The sequence below is a fragment of the Coregonus lavaretus genome, assembly GCF_964263955.1.
Source record: "Coregonus lavaretus genome assembly, chromosome: 25".
Lineage (NCBI taxonomy): Eukaryota > Metazoa > Chordata > Actinopteri > Salmoniformes > Salmonidae > Coregonus > Coregonus lavaretus.
Window position 1 is genome coordinate 16,382,888 of NC_140012.1, and position 21,226 is coordinate 16,404,113.

A 21,226-nucleotide genomic window follows, 5' to 3' on the forward strand; every position below is an offset into this window, starting at 1 on the left:
CCCTCTCCAGGAGGTCACGTGACCAGACAACATCATCACTGTTCATCCTTCACTGGGACAGGGCGGCCAGAGCAGGCTCAGTGGGCTGAGGATGGGGGGATTGAGGAGGGAGCTGATCCCTCTGAGCCCACTGCTATGCTAGCCCCCACTTTGGCCTGAGCGGCCCTGCTCTGCACCATATTAATGAGCACAGCACAGTATACACTGGACACTGCTGCTGCAGAGTTCCTATAAGGTTACTATTGAATGTGGGTGTCTTATCAAGATTCTACTGGACTCTACAGGGGGATAGAGAACCCATTGCTCGCAGAACATAATGGGCAAAATAATGGGGGAAATGTTTGGACACTCGATGAAGTATCAAATTTAGTCATCCTTTTGGCAGTGACAGTTGAAGCAGGCACGAGCGCTCGCTCTTTTGAGGGCTCGATAATAACATCTCCTTTGTCTAATAATCTATTCATGAGCAGAGGAAGTGAAGTCTGAAGAGGCTAACATCCGCTCTATCCCTCCTTTTCTCCTTCAATCCATTTCTCCCAACCCAGGATGGAGGGATGGTCCTGAATGGAGAGATGAGTCTGAATGTCAGAGCAGCTGCAGTGGGAATACTAATGGGAGTGAGTCAGAGGAAACCGTTGGCGTGGACCCCCCAGACCCACTTGCCCACTAACCCATTCCCACTCCTCACCCCCCCCCACTCTACAGAAGACATCAATACAGCCCACCCACGTGCCTTCCCAGAGCCTCATAACCCCCCTCTGCAGAGTAAACCCATTCACCCCAGCCTTCCATCAGCCTTCCTATACTAACCTTGAATTCTTAAATTCCAAAGACAAGAGCACTCAAGCCCCTCCTTATTCACACCGCCTCTTCACCTCCCACCTATCCCACTTCACACACAGCTCACACCCTCCCCGCTTCACCCCCCACCCTGAGTACCCTTACCACTGACTGACAAGACTCACCAGTGTGCTGAAGCTGAAGCCTTGCTCCATGTTGTCTTTAGACTGCAGGGTCACAGGCTCCAATCTTCCCAATGTGTCCATCTGTCATCTCCCAAGATTATAGCCCACTGGAGACGAGAGGAGCGAAACCTTAGCTCGGCTAATGGCCATGACTCTATTGTGTAATAGACTGAGAGACACATTCATGCTGTCCACAGAGACAGTTTACCCTCGGTAGTAGTCATATAAATGATCAAGACCTTGGTTTATAACCTGACTTGCATTACAGTGTACAGTATGTAGTATGACCGACATTTATCTTTTGACTATTGGATTTGTTTTGCTTTTTCAGCCGAATAGTTTTTCTATGTTGTTTCATAGCACACGAGTCTCCAAAAGCAGCCTCTCAATCAAATTCTAACAGGTTTTTCAAAAAAAGCTAAACATGCCCCCAAGAAAATGTGCTACTGTTGCTATGACAGCTTGTAACCAAGCAGCAAAATAGGGTGAGTCATGAACATATTTTGCTGAGATGAAATCCTTGATGGGCTTTATCTAGCTTGGTCAATTATCAGATTTCAGCAGCCTTTAATCATCCGGGTTCCCTCTACTCTTCAATCCCAGAATTACTCTTTGATACTGCAACAGATTCGAAAGCAAGATGTTGCCATACATTCAAACCCTTTCCATTACTCAGTGATATGCAGTGATAGTCTGGTTGATGCTGCCATGGAAACCCATCATGTACAGTACAAAATCGGAACATGGTGTGAAATCTAGGTGTAATTAACACTGCTTGAGGCTGACTGTAATGTGAAGAAAAAAATGACTTGAAGTCAGTGACCGTAAAATTATCATATTTCTGCAGTTAATAATTGTATTTAATCATATCAAAAATGTGGTTAGAATTCTGAAATCTTTTCACTCCAGCAACGAAATGTGAAAAGGAATGTTAAACAAGTCCTTTATAATCCAAAGTGTGCCACAAATAGAAACATTGACCTCTGTAGTGAATATATATTGTTTTAAATCTCCAGCACCACCCCAACATCAACATTCAGTATGTGAAAATTGCGTGTTTCTATGTTTTGTAGTAAAAAATTGAGGAAGATAAGTGTTTGAAATGACATCATCGGTGTGCATCGAGTGAATTTAACCAATTGTGAGTAGGCTCCACTAATTGCTTACTAATTGGTTGATTATGTAATTGGAAACACTAATCTTCCTCTCTCTTTTTTTTACGAACACAGCATGACTCTCTAACTTGATGCATGAAAAATCAACTATGATTCTGAAGACTAAGATTTTGAGTTTTTGTGTCTTATTTTAAATACATGTAACATTTTGACCTGCATTTTGTACATTTTCACCCCAAATTCTCATTACCGAAATGCGTCTGGATTAAATTCTCGGGTCAATTTTACTTTAGAAAACAGAACTTATTTGAATAAAACAAAATATGTTGCTGTAGTTTGTCCATAACTCATAAAAATTGTATATTAGTTGAATTTTATATTAAACTATTATATTTATTATGTAACAACACAGTGTCTGTAGACGTGTCTAATTGCATAACACTTTTTCAAGTGCCTGTAAAAACGCCACTCCGTTTTTAAATAAAGTTGTATTCACCCATGATGCATCATCTAGAGGAGTTGTCCTTGGATGAGCACAAGTTAATTTACTTTATTTGCTTGTATGCCTTCAGAATGAGGTTCTTAATCTCAATCCCGATCACTGCACCTGTACACAGCCCATCTGAAATTAGCCCGCCCAACTACCTCATCCCTATATTGTTATTTATTTTGCTCATTTGTACCCCAGTATCTCTATTTGCACATCATCTCTTGCACATCTATCATTCCAGTGTTAATACTAATTGTAATTATTTTGCACTATAGCCTATTTATTGCCTTACCTCCATAACTTGCTACATTTGCACACACTGTATATATATGTATTTCTGTTGTATTTTTGACTTTGTTTTGTTTTACCCCATATGTAACTCTGTGTTGTTGTTTTTATCGCACTGCTTTGCTTTATCTTGGCCAGGTCGCAGTTGTAAATGAGAACTTGTTCTCAACTGGTTTACCTGGTTAAATAAAGGTGAAATAAAATAAAAACACCCCATTTACCCCACTTGGCCTTCTCATTACCGAAACAGCTAAAAAGCTCAAATTGGTAAAATGTCAGAGAACCATTACCTTACTAACATGGAGGCATGAATGGGCTTTAGTGATGTGGTCAATTCTTTGCTGACTCATAATGGCTGTCTCCTATTATTTGAGGATTGAGCTAAGTGCCTCTCATAACCGATACACACATTTCTCATTACCACATCATTTTTAGGTCCGTTTTGGTAATGAGAACCATAATTTCTAATTCTACTAGGACCACTCCTTAAACCGATTGCACAGATTTTTTGTAAAACAATAGTTATTTGATTAAGTAGGGTTTGTCATGAAATACGGGGTGTATAAACCCCATTTAACTTACTTTAAGCCACAATCGGCAGTATATGTTTCAGCAAAGAGCAACCACTTAAAGGAGGATATCCCCCATTTTGACACGTGTACCTGTTTTCACACTTACCTATACTGTTGTTTGATATCCCAAGACAGTTTTTGATCTGTATCTCACATATTTCGATACTTTATAGGGATATTGTGTTATGCCGTTTGCATTCCCACTCAATCCGGAAATACATCTAAAATACCTTACAACCACAAATATCAAAATCCTATTACACAAAGCAAATTTTACCAGTACAGACCGTGGAAAAAATCACATTGTAGGTGGCTGACTAAATACTTTTTTCCCCCACTGTATATATAGACTATGAGCCCATCCTCCCCATTTTAAGTGCCACCAGCCACCACTGCTAGCCTTAACCTTAACCCTTACCCTTATTCTAACCCTAACCGTAACCTTAGCAAGCAGTTGCTTATCAACAGATAGTTTGTTGATAATATGACCATCTGTAGAGCCTCTACATGGAATATCCGTACTATCCAAATAAAGTGTGACCCAAATTTGAATACATAAACATACAGTGGGGAAAAAAAGTATTTAGTCAGCCACCAATTGTGCAAGTTCTCCCACTTAAAAAGATGAGAGAGGCCTGTAATTTTCATCATAGGTACATGTCAACTATGACAGACAAATTGAGAAAAAAAATCCAGAAAATCACATTGTAGGATTTTTAATGAATTTATTTGCAAATTATGGTGGAAAATAAGTATTTGGTCACCTACAAACAAGCACGATTTCTGGCTCTCACAGACCTGTAACTTCTTCTTTAAGAGGCTCCTCTGTCCTCCACTCGTTACCTGTATTAATGGCACCTGTTTGAACTTGTTATCAGTATAAAAGACACCTGTCCACAACCTCAAACAGTCACACACCAAACTCCACTATGGCCAAGACCAAAGAGCTGTCAAAGGACACCAGAAACAAAATTGTAGACCTGCACCAGGCTGGGAAGACTGAATCTGCAATAGGTAAGCAGCTTGGTTTGAAGAAATCAACTGTGGGAGCAATTATTAGGAAATGGAAGACATACACTGTCACGGTTTCGGCCGAGGCTGCCTCTCTCCCTTGTTCGGGCAGGCTTCGGCGTTCGTTGTCTCCGGAATACTAGCTGCCACCGTTGTATGTTTCATGTTCGTTTGCTTTTGTCTGATTGTTGTCACACCTGTTTTCATTTAGTGTCATTAGTGTCCTATTTAGTTCTCGTTGTGTTTGTCAGGTGTTGTGTGTTATTGATTTTGTCTGTCGTGTGTAGGGCTGATGTTCGCTATTTCGCTCGGTTGAGCTTCCCTCCACTGCGTGGAGTGTTTTACGCACCTGTTTAGTGCGCATTTGTTTTGTGCGCCTTCGTGCGTTATTTCGCCTTCGGGCAAGTGTTCTCGTAATTTCCTTGTTGGAGAGTTACTAAAGTCTGTTGGACTATACTTCGGTGTCCTGCGTTTGATTCCACCACTACACCCACCTACAGCACGCGTGACAGAATAACACACCTTAAAATGGAATCAGCAGGAGCCGCAGCAGCCCAGACGACGCTGGAGGACCAGGTTCGGGAACAACGGGACCAGATCCTGCAGATGGGGACCGCACTGCAGGAGGTGATCACCACCATTCGAGGCTGGGGAACGCCTCCACCGCCACCCTCCCTGCCAGCACCATCGGCCAGTCCGCCCATTCCAGCACCGGAACCCCGAGGAGTCCGACTCTCGCTCCCGAGGTCCTACGATGGAACCGCGGCCGGGTGTCAGGGATTCCTTCTCCAGGTGGAGCTGTACCTGGCCACCGTGCACCCGGCGCCCTCGGGACATGAGAGCGTGTCCGCCCTGATCTCCTGCCTTTCCGGGAAGGCATTGGAATGGGCCAACGCGGAGTGGAGGAGGATCGACGCGGACACCATCACGTACGACGAGTTCTCCCGCCGCTTCAGGGCGGTGTTTGACCATCCCCCGGAGGGGAAAGCGGCGGGGGAGCGTCTGGTCTTCCTCCGGCAGGGGAGGAGGAGTGCGCAAGAGTTCGCCCTCGAATTCCGTACTCTAGCGGCAGATGCAGGGTGGAATGATCGGGCTCTCGTCGATCACTACAGGTGTAGTCTACGAGAGGACGTCTGTCGGGAGCTGGCTTGTAGGGACACCAGCCTCTCGTTCGACCAGTTGGTCGACATGTCCATCAGGCTGGATAACCTACTAGCTACCCGCGGACGTTCCGAGGGGGGTCCGTCCATTTCACCCTCCAGCGCCTCCGAGCCGTGTCCCATGGAGCTCGGGGGTGCTGGCGCTAGAGAGAGGAGGGGTCGGCTTACTAGGGGGTCCATCCCCTGCACCAACTGTGGTCGGGGAGGACACACCGCGGCTAGGTGCTGGGGATGGCCTCCTAGGGGAGAGGACGACAGGTCCCGCACTGGGGATTCCTTCCAGGTGAGTAGGCGCCCCACTCACCCAGAGCTCTCTATTGCACATTTCTGTTTGCCTGTGAGTTTTCCACAGGTAGCACCTCATTCCCCGCATAAGGCGCTGGTAGATTCAGGCGCGGCTGGGAATTTTATTGATAAGAAATTTTGTTTAGCTTTAGGGATTCCCCTTCTTCCTGTTGATGTCCCTTTCCCCGTTCATGCCCTAGATAGCCGTCCGTTGGGTGCGGGCTTGATCAGGGAGGTCACTGCGCCACTTAGGATGTGTGCGCAGGGGGGTCATCAGGAGATGATTCAGCTATTTCTGATTGACTCTCCTGCGTATCCGGTGGTGCTGGGCATGCCCTGGTTGAGTACCCATAACCCATCTATTTCGTGGCAGGAGAGGGCTCTGATGGAGTGGTCTGCCCAGTGTGTGGGTAGATGTTTAGGCGTTTCCGTAGGGGCTACCTCGGTGGAGAGTCCAAACCAGGTGCCCGCATTGCACGTTCCCCCTGAGTATGGGGATTTGGCTATTGCGTTTAGTAAGTCGAGGGCAACGCAGTTGCCGCCCCATAGGCAGGGAGATTGTGCGATAGACCTCCAGGCAGGAGCTGCGCTCCCACGGAGCCATGTGTATCCTCTGTCTCAGGAGGAGAAGAAAGCTATGGAGACTTACATAGACGAATCTCTGAGACAAGGATACATACGGCCTTCCACTTCCCCTGCGTCCTCGAGTTTCTTTTTTGTGAAGAAGAAGGATGGTGGTTTGCGCCCATGCATCGATTACCGTGGTCTCAAACAGATCACGGTGAAGTACAGTTATCCACTCCCGCTGATTGCGACCATGACTGAGTCCTTGCATGGGGCGTGTTTCTTCACTAAATTAGATCTCAGGAGCGCGTACAACTTGGTGCGCATCAGGGAGGGCGATGAATGGAAGACAGCCTTTAGTACCACCTCGGGCCATTACGAGTATCTTGTCATGCCATACGGGTTGATGAACGCTCCGTCAGTTTTCCAATCATTCGTGGATGAGATCTTCAGGGACATGCAGGGGCAGGGGGTCATGGTGTACATAGATGACATTCTCGTGTACTCGCCGACCCGTGTCGAGCATGTGGCCCTGGTGCGCAGAGTGTTGCGGAGGCTGGTGGAGCACGACCTGTATGTTAAGGCAGAGAAGTGTCTGTTTTTCCAGGAGTCGGTCTCCTTTTTGGGGTATCAGTTGTCTGCGTCAGGGGTGAAGATGGAGGTAGACCGGGTGTCAGCCGTGCGTAATTGGCAAACACCAACCACTGTGAAGGAGGTGCAGCAGTTTTTGGGGTTTGCGAATTACTACCGGAGGTTTATCAGGGGTTTTGGACAGGTGGCAGCTCCCATCACGTCTCTCTTGAAGGGGGGCCCGGTGCGTCTGCAGTGGTCTGCCGAGGCGGACAGGGCATTTGGGAGGCTGAAGGACCTGTTTACCTCGGCTCCAGTGCTGGCGCATCCGGATCCCTCTTTACCATTTCAGGTAGAGGTGGACGCGTCTGAGGCCGGTATAGGAGCCGTGCTTTCACAAAGATCAGGCGCGCCACCTAAACTCCGCCCCTGTGCTTTTTATTCCAAGAAGCTCAGTCCGGCGGAGCGAAACTATGACGTAGGGGACAGGGAGCTGTTAGCCGTGGTACAGGCCCTAAAGGTGTGGAGGCACTGGCTTGAGGGGGCTCAACACCCTTTCCTCATTTTGACGGACCACCGTAACCTGGAGTACATCCGGGCAGCAAGGAGGCTAAACCCTCGGCAGGCTAGATGGAATATGTTTTTGACCCGGTTTACGTTTAAGATCACGTACATCCCTGGGTCCCAGAACGGTAAGGCAGATGCGCTGTCTCGGCGGTATGACACGGAGGAGAGGTCCGTGGAGCCCACTCCCATACTGCCGGAGTCGTGTCTGGTGGCACCGGTAGTGTGGGAGGTCGATGCTGAGCTCGAGCGGGCGTTACGCACCGACCCTAGTCCACCACAGTGCCCGGAGGGTCGGAAGTACGTTCCGCTCGAGGTTCAGGATCGATTGATCTATTGGGCTCACACGTCACCCTCCTCTGGACATCCGGGTATCGGCCGGACAGTGCACTGTCTTAGTGCCAAGTACTGGTGGCCCACGTTGGCAAGGGATGTGAGGGTTTATGTTTCCTCCTGCTCGGTGTGCGCCCAGTGTAAGGCGCCTAGACATCTGCCTAGGGGTAAGTTACTACCCCTGCCCGTGCCACAACGACCATGGTCCCACCTCTCGGTGGATTTCCTTACTGACCTTCCTCCTTCACAGGGGAATACCACTATACTGGTCGTTGTGGACCGGTTTTCTAAGGCCTGTCGTTTGCTCCCCATGCCGGGCCTTCCTACCGCCCTGCAAACTGCCGAAGCCCTATTCACCCATGTGTTCCGGCACTACGGGGTACCCGAGGATATTGTGTCTGATCGAGGTCCCCAATTTACCTCCAGAGTCTGGAGGGCCTTTATGGAGCGGTTGGGGGTCTCGGTGAGCCTCACCTCGGGTTACCACCCGGAGAGTAATGGGCAGGTGGAACGTGTAAACCAGGATGTGGGCAGGTTTCTTAGAACATACTGCCAGGACCGGCCGGAGGAGTGGGCAAGGTACGTTCCCTGGGCCGAAATGGCCCAGAATTCCCTACGCCATTCCTCCACTAACCTAACCCCTTTCCAATGTGTGTTAGGTTACCAGCCGGTTCTGGCACCCTGGCAGCAGAGCCAGATCGAGGCTCCTGCGGTGGATGAGTGGGCGAGGCGCTCGGAGGAGACATGGAACGCTGCACACGTCCACCTGCAGCGGGCCCTCCGACGTCATAAGGCGAGCGCCGATCTCCACCGCAGTGAGGGACCGGTGTACGCACCTGGTGATCGAGTCTGGCTCTCTACCAGGAACCTGCCCCTCCGCCTGCCCTGTCAGAAACTGGGTCGGCGGTTTGTAGGGCCATTTAAAGTCCTGGGAAGGTTGAACGAGGTGTGTTATAAATTACAGCTACCTGTTGAATATAAAAGTATTAACCCCTCGTTCCATGTGTCCCTTCTCAGGCCGGTGGTAGCTGGCCCACTCCAAGAAAGTGAGATCAGGGAGACTCCTCCGCCCCCATTGGACATCGAGGGGGCACCGGCGTACTCCGTGAGGTCCATCTTGGATTCGAGACGTCGGATGGGGGGTCTCCAGTATCTAGTGGAGTGGGAGGGGTACGGTCCGGAGGAGCGGTGCTGGGTGCCGAGAGACATTTTGGACCCGTCTCTCCTGACGGAATTCCATCGTGGGCACCCGACGCACCCTGCTCCGCGTCCTCCGGGTCGTCCCCGAGGCCGGAGTCGGCGCACGTCTGGAGCCGCGCGTCAAGGGGGGGGTACTGTCACGGTTTCGGCCGAGGCTGCCTCTCTCCCTTGTTCGGGCAGGCTTCGGCGTTCGTTGTCTCCGGAATACTAGCTGCCACCGTTGTATGTTTCATGTTCGTTTGCTTTTGTCTGATTGTTGTCACACCTGTTTTCATTTAGTGTCATTAGTGTCCTATTTAGTTCTCGTTGTGTTTGTCAGGTGTTGTGTGTTATTGATTTTGTCTGTCGTGTGTAGGGCTGATGTTCGCTATTTCGCTCGGTTGAGCTTCCCTCCACTGCGTGGAGTGTTTTACGCACCTGTTTAGTGCGCATTTGTTTTGTGCGCCTTCGTGCGTTATTTCGCCTTCGGGCAAGTGTTCTCGTAATTTCCTTGTTGGAGAGTTACTAAAGTCTGTTGGACTATACTTCGGTGTCCTGCGTTTGATTCCACCACTACACCCACCTACAGCACGCGTGACATACACACTGATAATCTCCCTCGATCTGGGGCTCCACGCAAGATCTCACCCCGTGGGGTCAAAATGATCACAAGAATGGTGAGCAAAAATCCCAGAACCACACGGGGGGACCTAGTGAATGACCTGCAGAGAGCTGGGAACAAAGTAACAAAGCCTACCATCAGTAACACACTACGCCGCCAGGGACTCAAATCCTGCAGTGCCAGACGTGTCCCCCTGCTTAAGCCAGTACATGTCCAGGCCCGTCTGAAGTTTGCTAGAGTGCATTTGGATGATCCAGAAGAGGATTGGGAGAATGTCATATGGTCAGATGAAACCAAAATATAACTTTTTGTTAAAAACTCAACTCGTTGTGTTTGGAGGACAAAGAATGCTGAGTTGCATCCAAAGAACACCATACCTACTGTGAAGCATGGGGGTGGAAACATCATGCTTTGGGGCTGTTTTTCTGCAAAGGGACCAGGACGACTGATCCGTGTAAAGGAAAGAAGGAATGGGGCCATGTATCGTGAGATTTTGAGTGAAAACCTCCTTCCATCAGCAAGGGCATTGAAGATGAAACGTGGCTGGGTCTTTCAGCATGACAATGATCCCAAACACACCGCCCGGGCAACGAAGGAGTGGCTTCGTAAGAAGCATTTCAAGGTCCTGGAGTGGCCTAGCCAGTCTCCAGATCTCAACCCCATAGAAAATCTTTGGAGGGAGTTGAAAGTCCGTGTTGCCCAGCGACAGCCCCAAAACATCACTGCTCTAGAGGAGATCTGCATGGAGGAATGGGCCAAAATACCAGCAACAGTGTGTGAAAACCTTGTGAAGACTTACAGAAAACGTTTGACCTGTGTCATTGCCAACAAAGGGTATATAACAAAGTATTGAGAAACTTTTGTTATTGATCAAATACTTATTTTCCACCATAATTTGCAAATAAATTCATTAAAAATCCTACAATGTGATTTTCTGGAGAAAAAAAATCTCATTTTGTCTGTCATAGTTGACGTGTACCTATGATGAAAATTACAGGCCTCTCTCATCTTTTTAAGTGGGAGAACTTGCACAATTGGTGGCTGACTAAATACTTTTTTTCCCCACTGTATATATATATAGATAATATATAGATCATTATTTTTTACATTTTTACAGTCACTTTGTTACGTTTAAGTCCACTTTTGACTTTTGAAAATACATGCATGTAATTACAGTACTTATACTTACACTGAAGTAAGGGGTATTTTAGTAAATTGCATTAAAGGGTGACTGCATTCCTGATTTGGCCTCGTTTTAGATTTGGTTCATTAAGAAATGCTAGCGGCCATTAATGATTTCAAATGTGAGTTGGTTTTGGGGTGTGGTTTGATGTGGGTGTCTCGTGTGTGTGTTCGCAGGTGGGAAGAGTTAGGACAATTATTATTTTGGGCTGGTGTGAGACCATGGCAAAGTTGGTTTGACTTTGGATAGCCTATCTCCGGGGCTAGTTAGGGACGTCAATAAATTACACATTGCAAATGAGACAATATTTAAATGTTGCACACCTTCTCATTAAATACTTTCAATTTGTAAATGAATTTCTTCAATGTATAGTTGGTTTGAGGTTTTTAAGTCATTAGCTGTGTTCGAATACCCATACTAACATACTGTATACTACATACTTAATGAGTATATACTACATACTATATACTATTAGTTCATTTTAGTATACTGTAAACGAACGGTATCGTTTCAGTTGAACGTACTAGAGATTTGCTTGTCTACCGGAAGTTGATACTGTTGCTATGCAACCTCTTGCTAGCTTGTTAGCATTACAGATGACTAGCTAAACATTTTATGATTTCGGGTGTGTTCGTAAATTCAATCTGGAGTGCCAGAGTGTGCGCTGGGCGTTCGTAATTTCCAGAGCGTTGTCAGGTTGTCCGTTCGTAAATTCAGAGCGTTTCGCTCTCGGAGCATTCAGAGCGCACACTGGATGCTCTGGCCGAAGAGTAGGGTTGATCCGAGCATTCAACAGCAGTCAAGCACTCAAGCTAACTGGCTAACGTTGGCGAGCTACTTCCAGACACAAATGAGAGAACACCTCACTCTGACCATTTTACTCGCCCTAGCAGAGTTGGTTAAGCTGTTTTCATGTTATCCAGAGCGTTGGTGACTGTAACTGTGCTGCTGGCACCAATTTAATTATGCTGTTTTTTGCTGACGTTTACTGACACAGGCCATATTCAACGGCTGTTGAGCATTCGTAAATTCATCAGTTATTCTGCACGAGAGGGCTCTGAAATTGTGAGTATACCACTTAGCTAAAAATTATGTGAATAATCAAGTCAATAAACGTTGGGTAGCTAGTTAGATAGCAGATAGTTAATATACTACCTGGCAAGTTCGATATATTAGTAGCCAACTAATCTTAGGTAACTAGTTAACATACCGGTACATACTGCTATAACGCTATGCGGTTCGTAAGGATAGTGTAGCTAACAAATTGTCAGGCAACATAACGTGTAACGTAGCGTATTTGAAAAGTAATTACTTTATTACGTTGCTCAACATTTTGTTAACATTTGTCATAATTAGTTAAAGCATTGAATTTGTATCCGCTCTCGTCGGACTTCGGCCGCATATTTTCCGCCATTTTCTTCAAATCTGAAAACGTTATGAAGCCACACCCATTTCCCGAAGAATTGCATTATGGGCCCTAAAAGTACGGAAATAGTGTCCACTGCATGTATACTTCGTATTTTGGCAAATTTAATACGACATCCAGGAAGTTTTGGCATACTAACTATATCCATACTATGACCAATAAGCACACTATATACTCAATTCACGTCATAAATAGTACGGTTAGTGCGGTTAGTATGAGAATTCGAACACAGCTATTGAAATTTGGAGCTGTTGGAATTTTAACATATTGTCCCATGTACATTGTGTAATTTACAGATGGTCCCTAACTAGCTTTATAGGGCTATCCAAAGTAAACCCACATTTACCACAGGCATTATGATCTGGTCAGGAGCAACTGCACTCTGAATTTATGATTACTTGTGTGCTGCCAGCTGTGTGCATGTGGGTAGGATTGAAACAAACCCAACCTTCATTTACGTTGTGATGCACTCATGACCACAAGTCTCAAAAAACTCTGTTTTGGACGTGACTGACTTTATGACCAAAATTATCCTATTTACACTTTGTAGTAAATTTTGACAGTAGAATAAATGTTACTGACTCATATCAATCCCACATAGGCTGTTTTCTAAATGACAAGTTGGTTTTTAACAGGGTCTAAAATTAACACCCGCCACCAGCCAAATGCAGGTAGATTTTGGCATTGGCAGGTAAGAGTCAATGTATGTTTTATCTGAAAATGTGGTCAGAGGCGCCAGTATGTGTCACGGTTTCGGCCGAGGCTGCCTCTCCTCCTTGTTCGGGCAGGCTTCGGCGCTCGTCGTCTCCGGAATTCTAGCTGCCACCGATAGATGTTTCATGTTCGTTTGCTTTTGTCTGTTTGTGTCACACCTGTTTCTGTTTTACGTGATTAGTGTCCTATAAGTTTCTCGTTGTGTTTGTCATGTGTTGTGTATGATTGTTTTTTCGTCAGTGTTGTGTTTGCTCGGTTGAGCATATTCTCTCCACTGCGCTGGAGCTCGATTGCACTTGTTTCGTGCACTACTTCATTTTGTCGCACCTGTTTGTGCGCATTTTGCCTATACGCCTTGTGCGTAGTTTAGCTGTTGGGCTTAGTTGCCCTGTTGCCTGTGTTTGGGCCGGAATACAGCATTTGGAACCTACCGTCTGCGTCCTGCATCTGATTTCCTACACTACACCTACACACGCCCTGACAGAATCATACACCAGTCATGGAATCAGCAGGAGCCGAAGCAGCCCAGACAAGACTGGAAGCCCAGGTTCGGGATCAGCAGGAGCAACTCCTGCAGATGGGGAACGCCCTGCAGGAGGTCATTACCACACTCCGAGGCTGGGGTTCGCCTCCACCACCGCCCGCCCTGCCAGCACCATCGGCCAGCCCGCCCGTTCCAGCACCGGAACCTCGAGGAGTCCGACTATCTCTCCCGAGGGCTTACGACGGGACAGCGGCTGGGTGTCAGGGATTCCTGCTCCAGGTCGAGCTATACCTGGCCACCGTGCACCCGGCACCTTCAGGGCACGAGAGCGTGTCCGCTCTGATCTCCTGCCTGGCCGGAAAAGCGTTGGAGTGGGCCAACGCGGAGTGGAGGAAGATAGACGCCACGACCATTACGTACACTGAGTTCTCCCGCCGCTTCAGGGCGGTGTTTGACCATCCCCCGGAGGGGAAAGCGGCGGGGGAGCGTCTGGTCTTCCTCCGACAGGGGAGGAGAAGTGCCCAGGAATTCGCACTCGAATTCCGTACTCTGGCGGCAGATGCAGGGTGGAATGATCGGGCCCTCACCGATCTATACCGATGCAGCCTACGAGAGGACGTCCGTCGGGAGCTGGCTTGCAGGGACACCAGTCTCACCTTCGACCAGCTGGTGGATATGTCCATCAGGCTGGATACCCTGCTGGCTACCCGCGGACGTCTTGCGGAGGGTCCGTCCATTCCACCCTCCAGCGCCTCCGAGCCTTGTCCCATGGAGCTCGGGGGCGCTGGCGCTAGAGAGAGGAGGAGTCGGCAGGCTAGGGGGTCCATCCACTGCACCAACTGTGGCCGGGGAGGACACACCGCGGCTAGGTGCTGGGGATGGCCTCCTAGGGGAGATGACGACAGGCCCCGCACTGGGGATTCCCTCCAGGTGAGTAGGCGCCCCACTCACCCAGAGCTCTCTGTTGCCCATTTTTGTATGCCTGTACGTTTTCCACAGGTAGCACCTCATGCCCAGCATAAGGCGCTGGTAGATTCAGGCGCAGCTGGGAATTTTATTGATAAAAAGTTTTGTTTAGCGTTAGGGATTCCCCTCATTCCTGTTGATGTTCCTTTTCCCGTTCACGCCCTAGATAGTCGTCCGTTGGGTACGGGCTTGATCAGGGAGGTCACGGCGCCACTTAGGATGTGTGCGCAGGGGGGTCATCAGGAGATGATTCAGCTGTTCCTGATTGACTCTCCTGCGTATCCGGTGGTGCTGGGAATGCCCTGGTTGAGTACCCATAACCCAGTGATTTCGTGGCAGGAGAGGGCTCTGATGGAGTGGTCTGCTCAGTGTGTGGGTAGATGTTTGGGCGTTTCCGTAGGGGCTACCTCGGTGGAGAGTCCAAACCAGGTGCCCGCATTGCACATTCCACCTGAGTATGGGGATTTGGCTATTGCGTTTAGTAAGGCGAGGGCGACGCAGTTGCCACCCCATAGGCAGGGGGATTGTGCGATAAACCTCCAGGCAGGAGCTGCGCTCCCACGGAGCCATGTGTATCCTCTGTCTCAGGAGGAGAAGAAAGCTATGGAGATTTACATAGACGAATCACTGAGACAAGGATACATACGGCCGTCCACTTCCCCCGCGTCCTCGAGTTTCTTTTTCGTGAAGAAGAAGGATGGTGGTTTGCGCCCATGCATCGATTACCGTGGTCTCAATCAGATTACGGTGAAGTATAGTTATCCACTCCCGCTGATTGCGACCATGACTGAGTCGTTGCATGGGGCGCGTTTCTTCACGAAACTAGATCTCAGGAGCGCGTACAACTTGGTGCGCATCAGGGAGAACGATGAATGGAAAACAGCCTTTAGTACCACCTCGGGCCATTACGAGTATCTGGTCATGCCATACGGGTTGATGAACGCTCCATCAGTTTTCCAATCATTTGTGGATGAGATCTTCAGGGACATGCAGGGGCAGGGGGTGGTGGTGTACATTGATGACATTCTCGTGTACTCACCTACCCGTGTCGAGCATGTAGCCCTGGTGCGCAAGGTGTTGCGGAGGCTGGTGGAGCACGACCTGTATGTGAAGGCAGAGAAGTGTCTGTTTTTCCAGGAGTCGGTCTCCTTTTTGGGTTATCAGTTGTCTGCGTCAGGGGTGAGGATGGAGGTAGATCGAGTGTCGGCCGTGCGTAATTGGCAAACACCAACCACTGTGAAGGAGGTGCAGCAGTTCTTGGGGTTTGCAAATTACTACAGGAGGTTTATCCGGGGGTTTGGACAGGTGGCAGCTCCCATCACGTCTCTGTTGAAGGGGGGTCCGGTGCGTCTGCAGTGGTCGGCCGAGGCGGACAGGGCGTTTGGGAGGCTGAAGGACCTGTTTACCTCGGCCCCAGTGCTGGCGCACCCGGATCCCTCTTTGCCGTTCCAAGTAGAGGTGGACGCGTCGGAGGCCGGGTTAGGAGCCGTGCTTTCACAACGATCTGGCGCGCCACCTAAACTCCGCCCCTGTGCTTTTTACTCTAAGAAGCTCAGTCCGGCGGAGCGGAACTATGACGTAGGGGACAGGGAGCTGTTAGCCGTGGTACAGGCTCTAAAGGTGTGGAGGCACTGGCTTGAGGGGGCTCAACACCCTTTCCTCATTTTGACGGACCACCGTAACCTGGAGTACATCCGAGCGGCGAGGAGGCTGAACCCTCGCCAGGCAAGATGGAGTATGTTCTTGACCAGGTTTACGTTTAAGATCACGTACATCCCTGGGTCACAGAATGGCAAGGCAGATGCGCTGTCTCGGCGGTATGACGCGGAGGAGAGGTCCGTGGAGCCCACTCCCATACTGCCGGCGTCGTGTCTGGTGGCGCCGGTAGTGTGGGAGATCGATGCTGAACTCGAGCGGGCGTTACGCACCGACCCTAGTCCATCACAGTGCCCGGAGGGTCGGAAGTACGTTCCGCTCGAGGTTCGGGATCGATTGATTTATTGGGCTCACACGTCACCCTCCTCTGGACATCCGGGTATCGGCCGGACAGTGCACTGTCTTAGTGCCAAGTACTGGTGGCCCACGTTGGCTAGGGATGTGAGGGTTTATGTTTCCTCTTGCTCGGTGTGCGCCCAGTGTAAGGCGCCTAGACATTTACCTAGGGGTAAGTTGCTACCCCTGCCCGTTCCACAACGGCCATGGTCCCACCTCTCAGTGGACTTTATAACAGATCTTCCCCTCTCCCAAGGGAATACCACCATCCTGGTCGTTGTGGACCGGTTCTCTAAGGCCTGTCGTTTGCTCCCCATGCCGGGTCTTCCTACGGCCCTGCAAACCGCCGAGGCACTGTTTACCCATGTGTTCCGGCACTACGGGGTGCCCGAGGACATTGTGGCTGATCGGGGTCCCCAATTCACCTCCAGGGTCTGGAGAGCGTTTATGGAGCGGTTGGGGGTCTCGGTGAGTCTCACCTCGGGCTACCACCCGGAGAGCAATGGGCAGGTGGAACGCGTAAACCAGGATGTGGGTAGGTTTCTCAGAACATACTGCCAGGACCGGCCGGAGGAGTGGTCAAGGTACGTTCCCTGGGCCGAGATGGCCCAGAATTCCCTACGCCATTCCTCCACGAACCTAACCCCATTTCAATGTGTGTTAGGTTACCAGCCGGTTCTGGCACCCTGGCAGCAGAGCCAGATCGAGGCTCCTGCGGTGGATGAGTGGGCGCGGCGCTCGGAGGAGACTTGGAACGCTGCACACGTCCACCTGCAGCGGGCCCTCCGACGTCAGAAGGCGAGCGCTGATCTCCACCGCAGTGAGGCACCGGTGTACGCACCTGGTGATCGAGTCTGGCTCTCTACCAGAAACCTGCCCCTCCGCCTGCCCTGTCGGAAACTGGGTCGGCGGTTTGTAGGGCCATTTAAAGTCCTGAGGAGGTTGAACGAGGTTTGTTATAGATTACAGCTACCTGTGGAGTATAAGTGTGTTAACCCCTCGTTCCATGTGTCCCTTCTCAGGCCGGTGGTAGCGGGCCCACTCCAAGACGATGAGATCTTGGAGACTCCTCCGCCCCCGTTGGACATCGAGGGGGCACCGGCGTACTCCGTGAGATCCATCTTGGATTCGAGACGTCGGATGGGGGGTCTCCAGTATCTAGTGGAGTGGGAGGGGTACGGTGCTGGGTGCCGAGGAGAGACGTGTTGGACCCATCGCTTCTGACGGAGTTCCATCGGAGGCATCCGACGCGCCCTGCGCCGCGTCCCCCTGGCCGTCCCCGAGGCCGGAGTCGGCGCGCGTCTGGAGCCGCGCGTCAAGGGGGGGGTACTGTCACGGTTTCGGCCGAGGCTGCCTCTCCTCCTTGTTCGGGCAGGCTTCGGCGCTCGTCGTCTCCGGAATTCTAGCTGCCACCGATAGATGTTTCATGTTCGTTTGCTTTTGTCTGTTTGTGTCACACCTGTTTCTGTTTTACGTGATTAGTGTCCTATAAGTTTCTCGTTGTGTTTGTCATGTGTTGTGTATGATTGTTTTTTCGTCAGTGTTGTGTTTGCTCGGTTGAGCATATTCTCTCCACTGCGCTGGAGCTCGATTGCACTTGTTTCGTGCACTACTTCATTTTGTCGCACCTGTTTGTGCGCATTTTGCCTATACGCCTTGTGCGTAGTTTAGCTGTTGGGCTTAGTTGCCCTGTTGCCTGTGTTTGGGCCGGAATACAGCATTTGGAACCTACCGTCTGCGTCCTGCATCTGATTTCCTACACTACACCTACACACGCCCTGACAGTATGGATGGTGTGACGCAATTGTGGCGCCTCCAGAGGCACGCAGAGGCCAAATTGAGCTCCGTACCAGATCGCCATGCCTCTCAATTTTTTTTACAATGTGGAGGGCTCAGTACAGCTCCGCATTGACATGATTGTTTGACGGTAGGTGAGGAGTGGAGGTCCTGTATAAACACAAACTCACTTCCTAGACAACTTTCTTCACACCAGCTTTGCGCTGCTTCGCGGAGCGCAAGAAGTATGAATTCCCTGAGTTCTGCAGAGGCCTTATCAATTTAAATGCTGCAAAGCCCATGCAGATGTAAGATTACCCACCCAGCGCTGCAACACTGCCTGCCTGGGGGCCGTGCGCACGTGAAGAACTGAGTGAAAATAAAAATTTTAGTAGCGCTGCGCACAGGTATAAAAGTTGGCCTAATTTACTTGAAACGAAAGTCTACTTAAGAGAGACTTTGTCCTTGTGTTTCTTGGCTATTTAAATTGTTTCGTTCACAAACAAGTTTCAACTGTTAGGGAAGAGAAGACAATGCAGCTACTAGTCAGACTCAATCTCACAGGCATAAACATAACTCGAGTCCCGTTACCACGGTAACCTCCCGCCCTTAAAGGGGCAGGTGAACATTTTTGTCTCATCTGTGATATTTTGTTTAAAAGACTCAGGTCACAAAAAATGTACTTAAACAATATACTACATTTCTTCTTACTAGTAATACATTTATTGTTTTAGAAACGTTACAAAGCTTGTTCATCCATTTCTTGTGTTTTGTTGGTGTAATTTTAGTGAAAAAATTTGTTTTGCCTGGTAAAGAATCTTAGTGGCTGGTGGACCAAAAAGTTAATATTAGGCCCTGGTTTTTAAGATCACTGATTTTAGTATTATGCAAATCATTTGGGATTAACAAATGACACACTGATGATTTGTTGGGTTACCGAATCTCAGATAGAGATCAGTACAGTTTTTCAATGGCAAACTATGCAACACTCATTACCAAAACATGCTGCCTCATCTTCCGAAACCTGCTCATCATTATCGTAAAGCACCAATATTTCGGAAATATTAGGGAAAATGACAACATATACTTAAAAAATTGTGGCTTAATCTGATAGTGTGACTTTTGTTCTTTATTGAAATATGTGTACATAAATAACGTAAAAAACATGTATACACAAGTGATGACAAAAATATTTTAAAAATATTATGTATTACGGTAATGAGATAAATTACAAAATACATTTAATAATTTCATTTAAAATATTTTTTTTCAGTGTTATGTTTAACTCAGGCCTTTTCATTAGGGGAGCAATGTTAAAAAATATTAGAAATTGATTTGTTGGTCCTCCCGAGTGGCGCAGCGGTCTAAGGCACTGCATTGCAGTGCTAGAGGCGTCACTACAGACCCGGGGTTGATCCTGGGCTGTATCACAACCGGCCGTGATCGGGAGTCCCATAGGGCGGCGCACAATTGGCCCAGCCTTGTGAGTGGCGCAGTGGTCTAAGGCACTGCATCGCAGTGCTAACTGTGCCACTAGAGATCCTGGTTCGAATCCAGGCTCTGTCGCAGCCGGCCGCGACTGGGAGACTCATGGGCGGCGCACAATTGGCCCAGCGTCGTCCAGGGTAGGGGAGGGAATGGCCGGCAGGGATGTAGCTCAGTTGATAGAGCATGGCGTTTGCAACGCCAGGGGGGCAGTATAAAAAAATATATATATATATGTATTCACTAACTGTAAGTCGCTCTGGATAAGAGCGTCTGCTAAATGACTAAAATGTAAATGTAAAAATGGTTTGGCCGGGGGTCTTTACTTGGCTCATCGCGCTCTAGTGACTCCTTGTGGCGGGCCGGGCGCCTGCAGACTGACCTCGGTCGTCAGTTGAACAGTTTTTCCTCCGACACATTGGTGCAGCTGGCTTCCGGGTTAAGCGGGCAGGTGTTAAGAAGCGCGGTTTGGCGGGTCATGTTTAGGAGGACACATGACTCGACATTCAACCTCCCGAGCCCATTGGGGAGTTGCAGCGATGAGACAAGATCAAAAAGGGGGTACCATTTTTATTTATTTATTTATTATTTATTTGTTTATTACTTTTCTGGACTTTTAAAACTGTTGCAGTAATAATAATTTTTGTGTTGATTGTTGTGGAAATCGTGGTAAAATGCATAATATCTGATAAAAAACGTAATAATAATTATGAAAGATAAGTACAGATCCTATTATTAATCCTAAAATTATGCTTGGTCAAATGTGAGTTGTGAGAAAGAACCAATCAGGAAACTAACAGAGTAAGGTGTTCTACTCTGTTAGTACTATTTACTTTCAGTACTATTTTCTATGGTACAGTACAGTAAGGACAACAAACCAACACAATTAAAATGTTGCTTGAGAATGGAAAGGCATAGAAAGCTAAAAGTTGTTTACAACATACCTAAGATGCTAAGTCAATATTCCAGGGAACAACAGAACACATTTTATTGACAGGTCCTATTTTCTGAATGAACCTGTATTTCCATCAAAATGATTCGAGTCTTTCCTTTAATTGAATTTGCACAATAAAAATGGTAGGCTATTTCAAGATATGACTTGCATACGGTACAGATTCAGGAACCAAAACCTTTTTTTATAGCATGTGCTTGCATTGTAGGGCAGCATACTGTATTTGAGTCACTGTACTATTGTTAGGATAATGGTCCATTATATCAGTAGGCTATCTAATACCCGTTATTACAGTAGCATAACATTATCTTAATAACAAAAGTCACAGTGAATCTATAGACATAGAAAGTAGGTAACTATTCATCTGAAACAAAATGAAACATTTGAATGAACATTGTAACTTACCTCTCTCAAACTGAGACTTGTCTGTGTGCTTCCTGTATGCTTTGGTAAGCTGATGCACCTGGCACTAGCTAGTAGTACAACCTCTGTTGATAGCCATGTGTGTCAACATAATGAGAAAATCACTG

General features: G+C 48.4%; 1 protein-coding gene across 1 annotated transcript in view; it reads right to left on the reverse strand.

Moving 5' to 3' along the window:
• Positions 1-21,226, reverse strand: part of LOC311100402 (AMSH-like protease) — a 28,211-nt gene that overhangs the window by 6,327 nt on the left and 658 nt on the right. The window contains exon 2 of the mRNA XM_084141293.1: positions 966-1,072. Coding sequence (XP_083997419.1) covers positions 966-1,046 — 81 coding nt within the window. The 5' untranslated portion in view covers positions 1,047-1,072. The remainder of the gene's footprint in view (positions 1-965; positions 1,073-21,226) is intronic.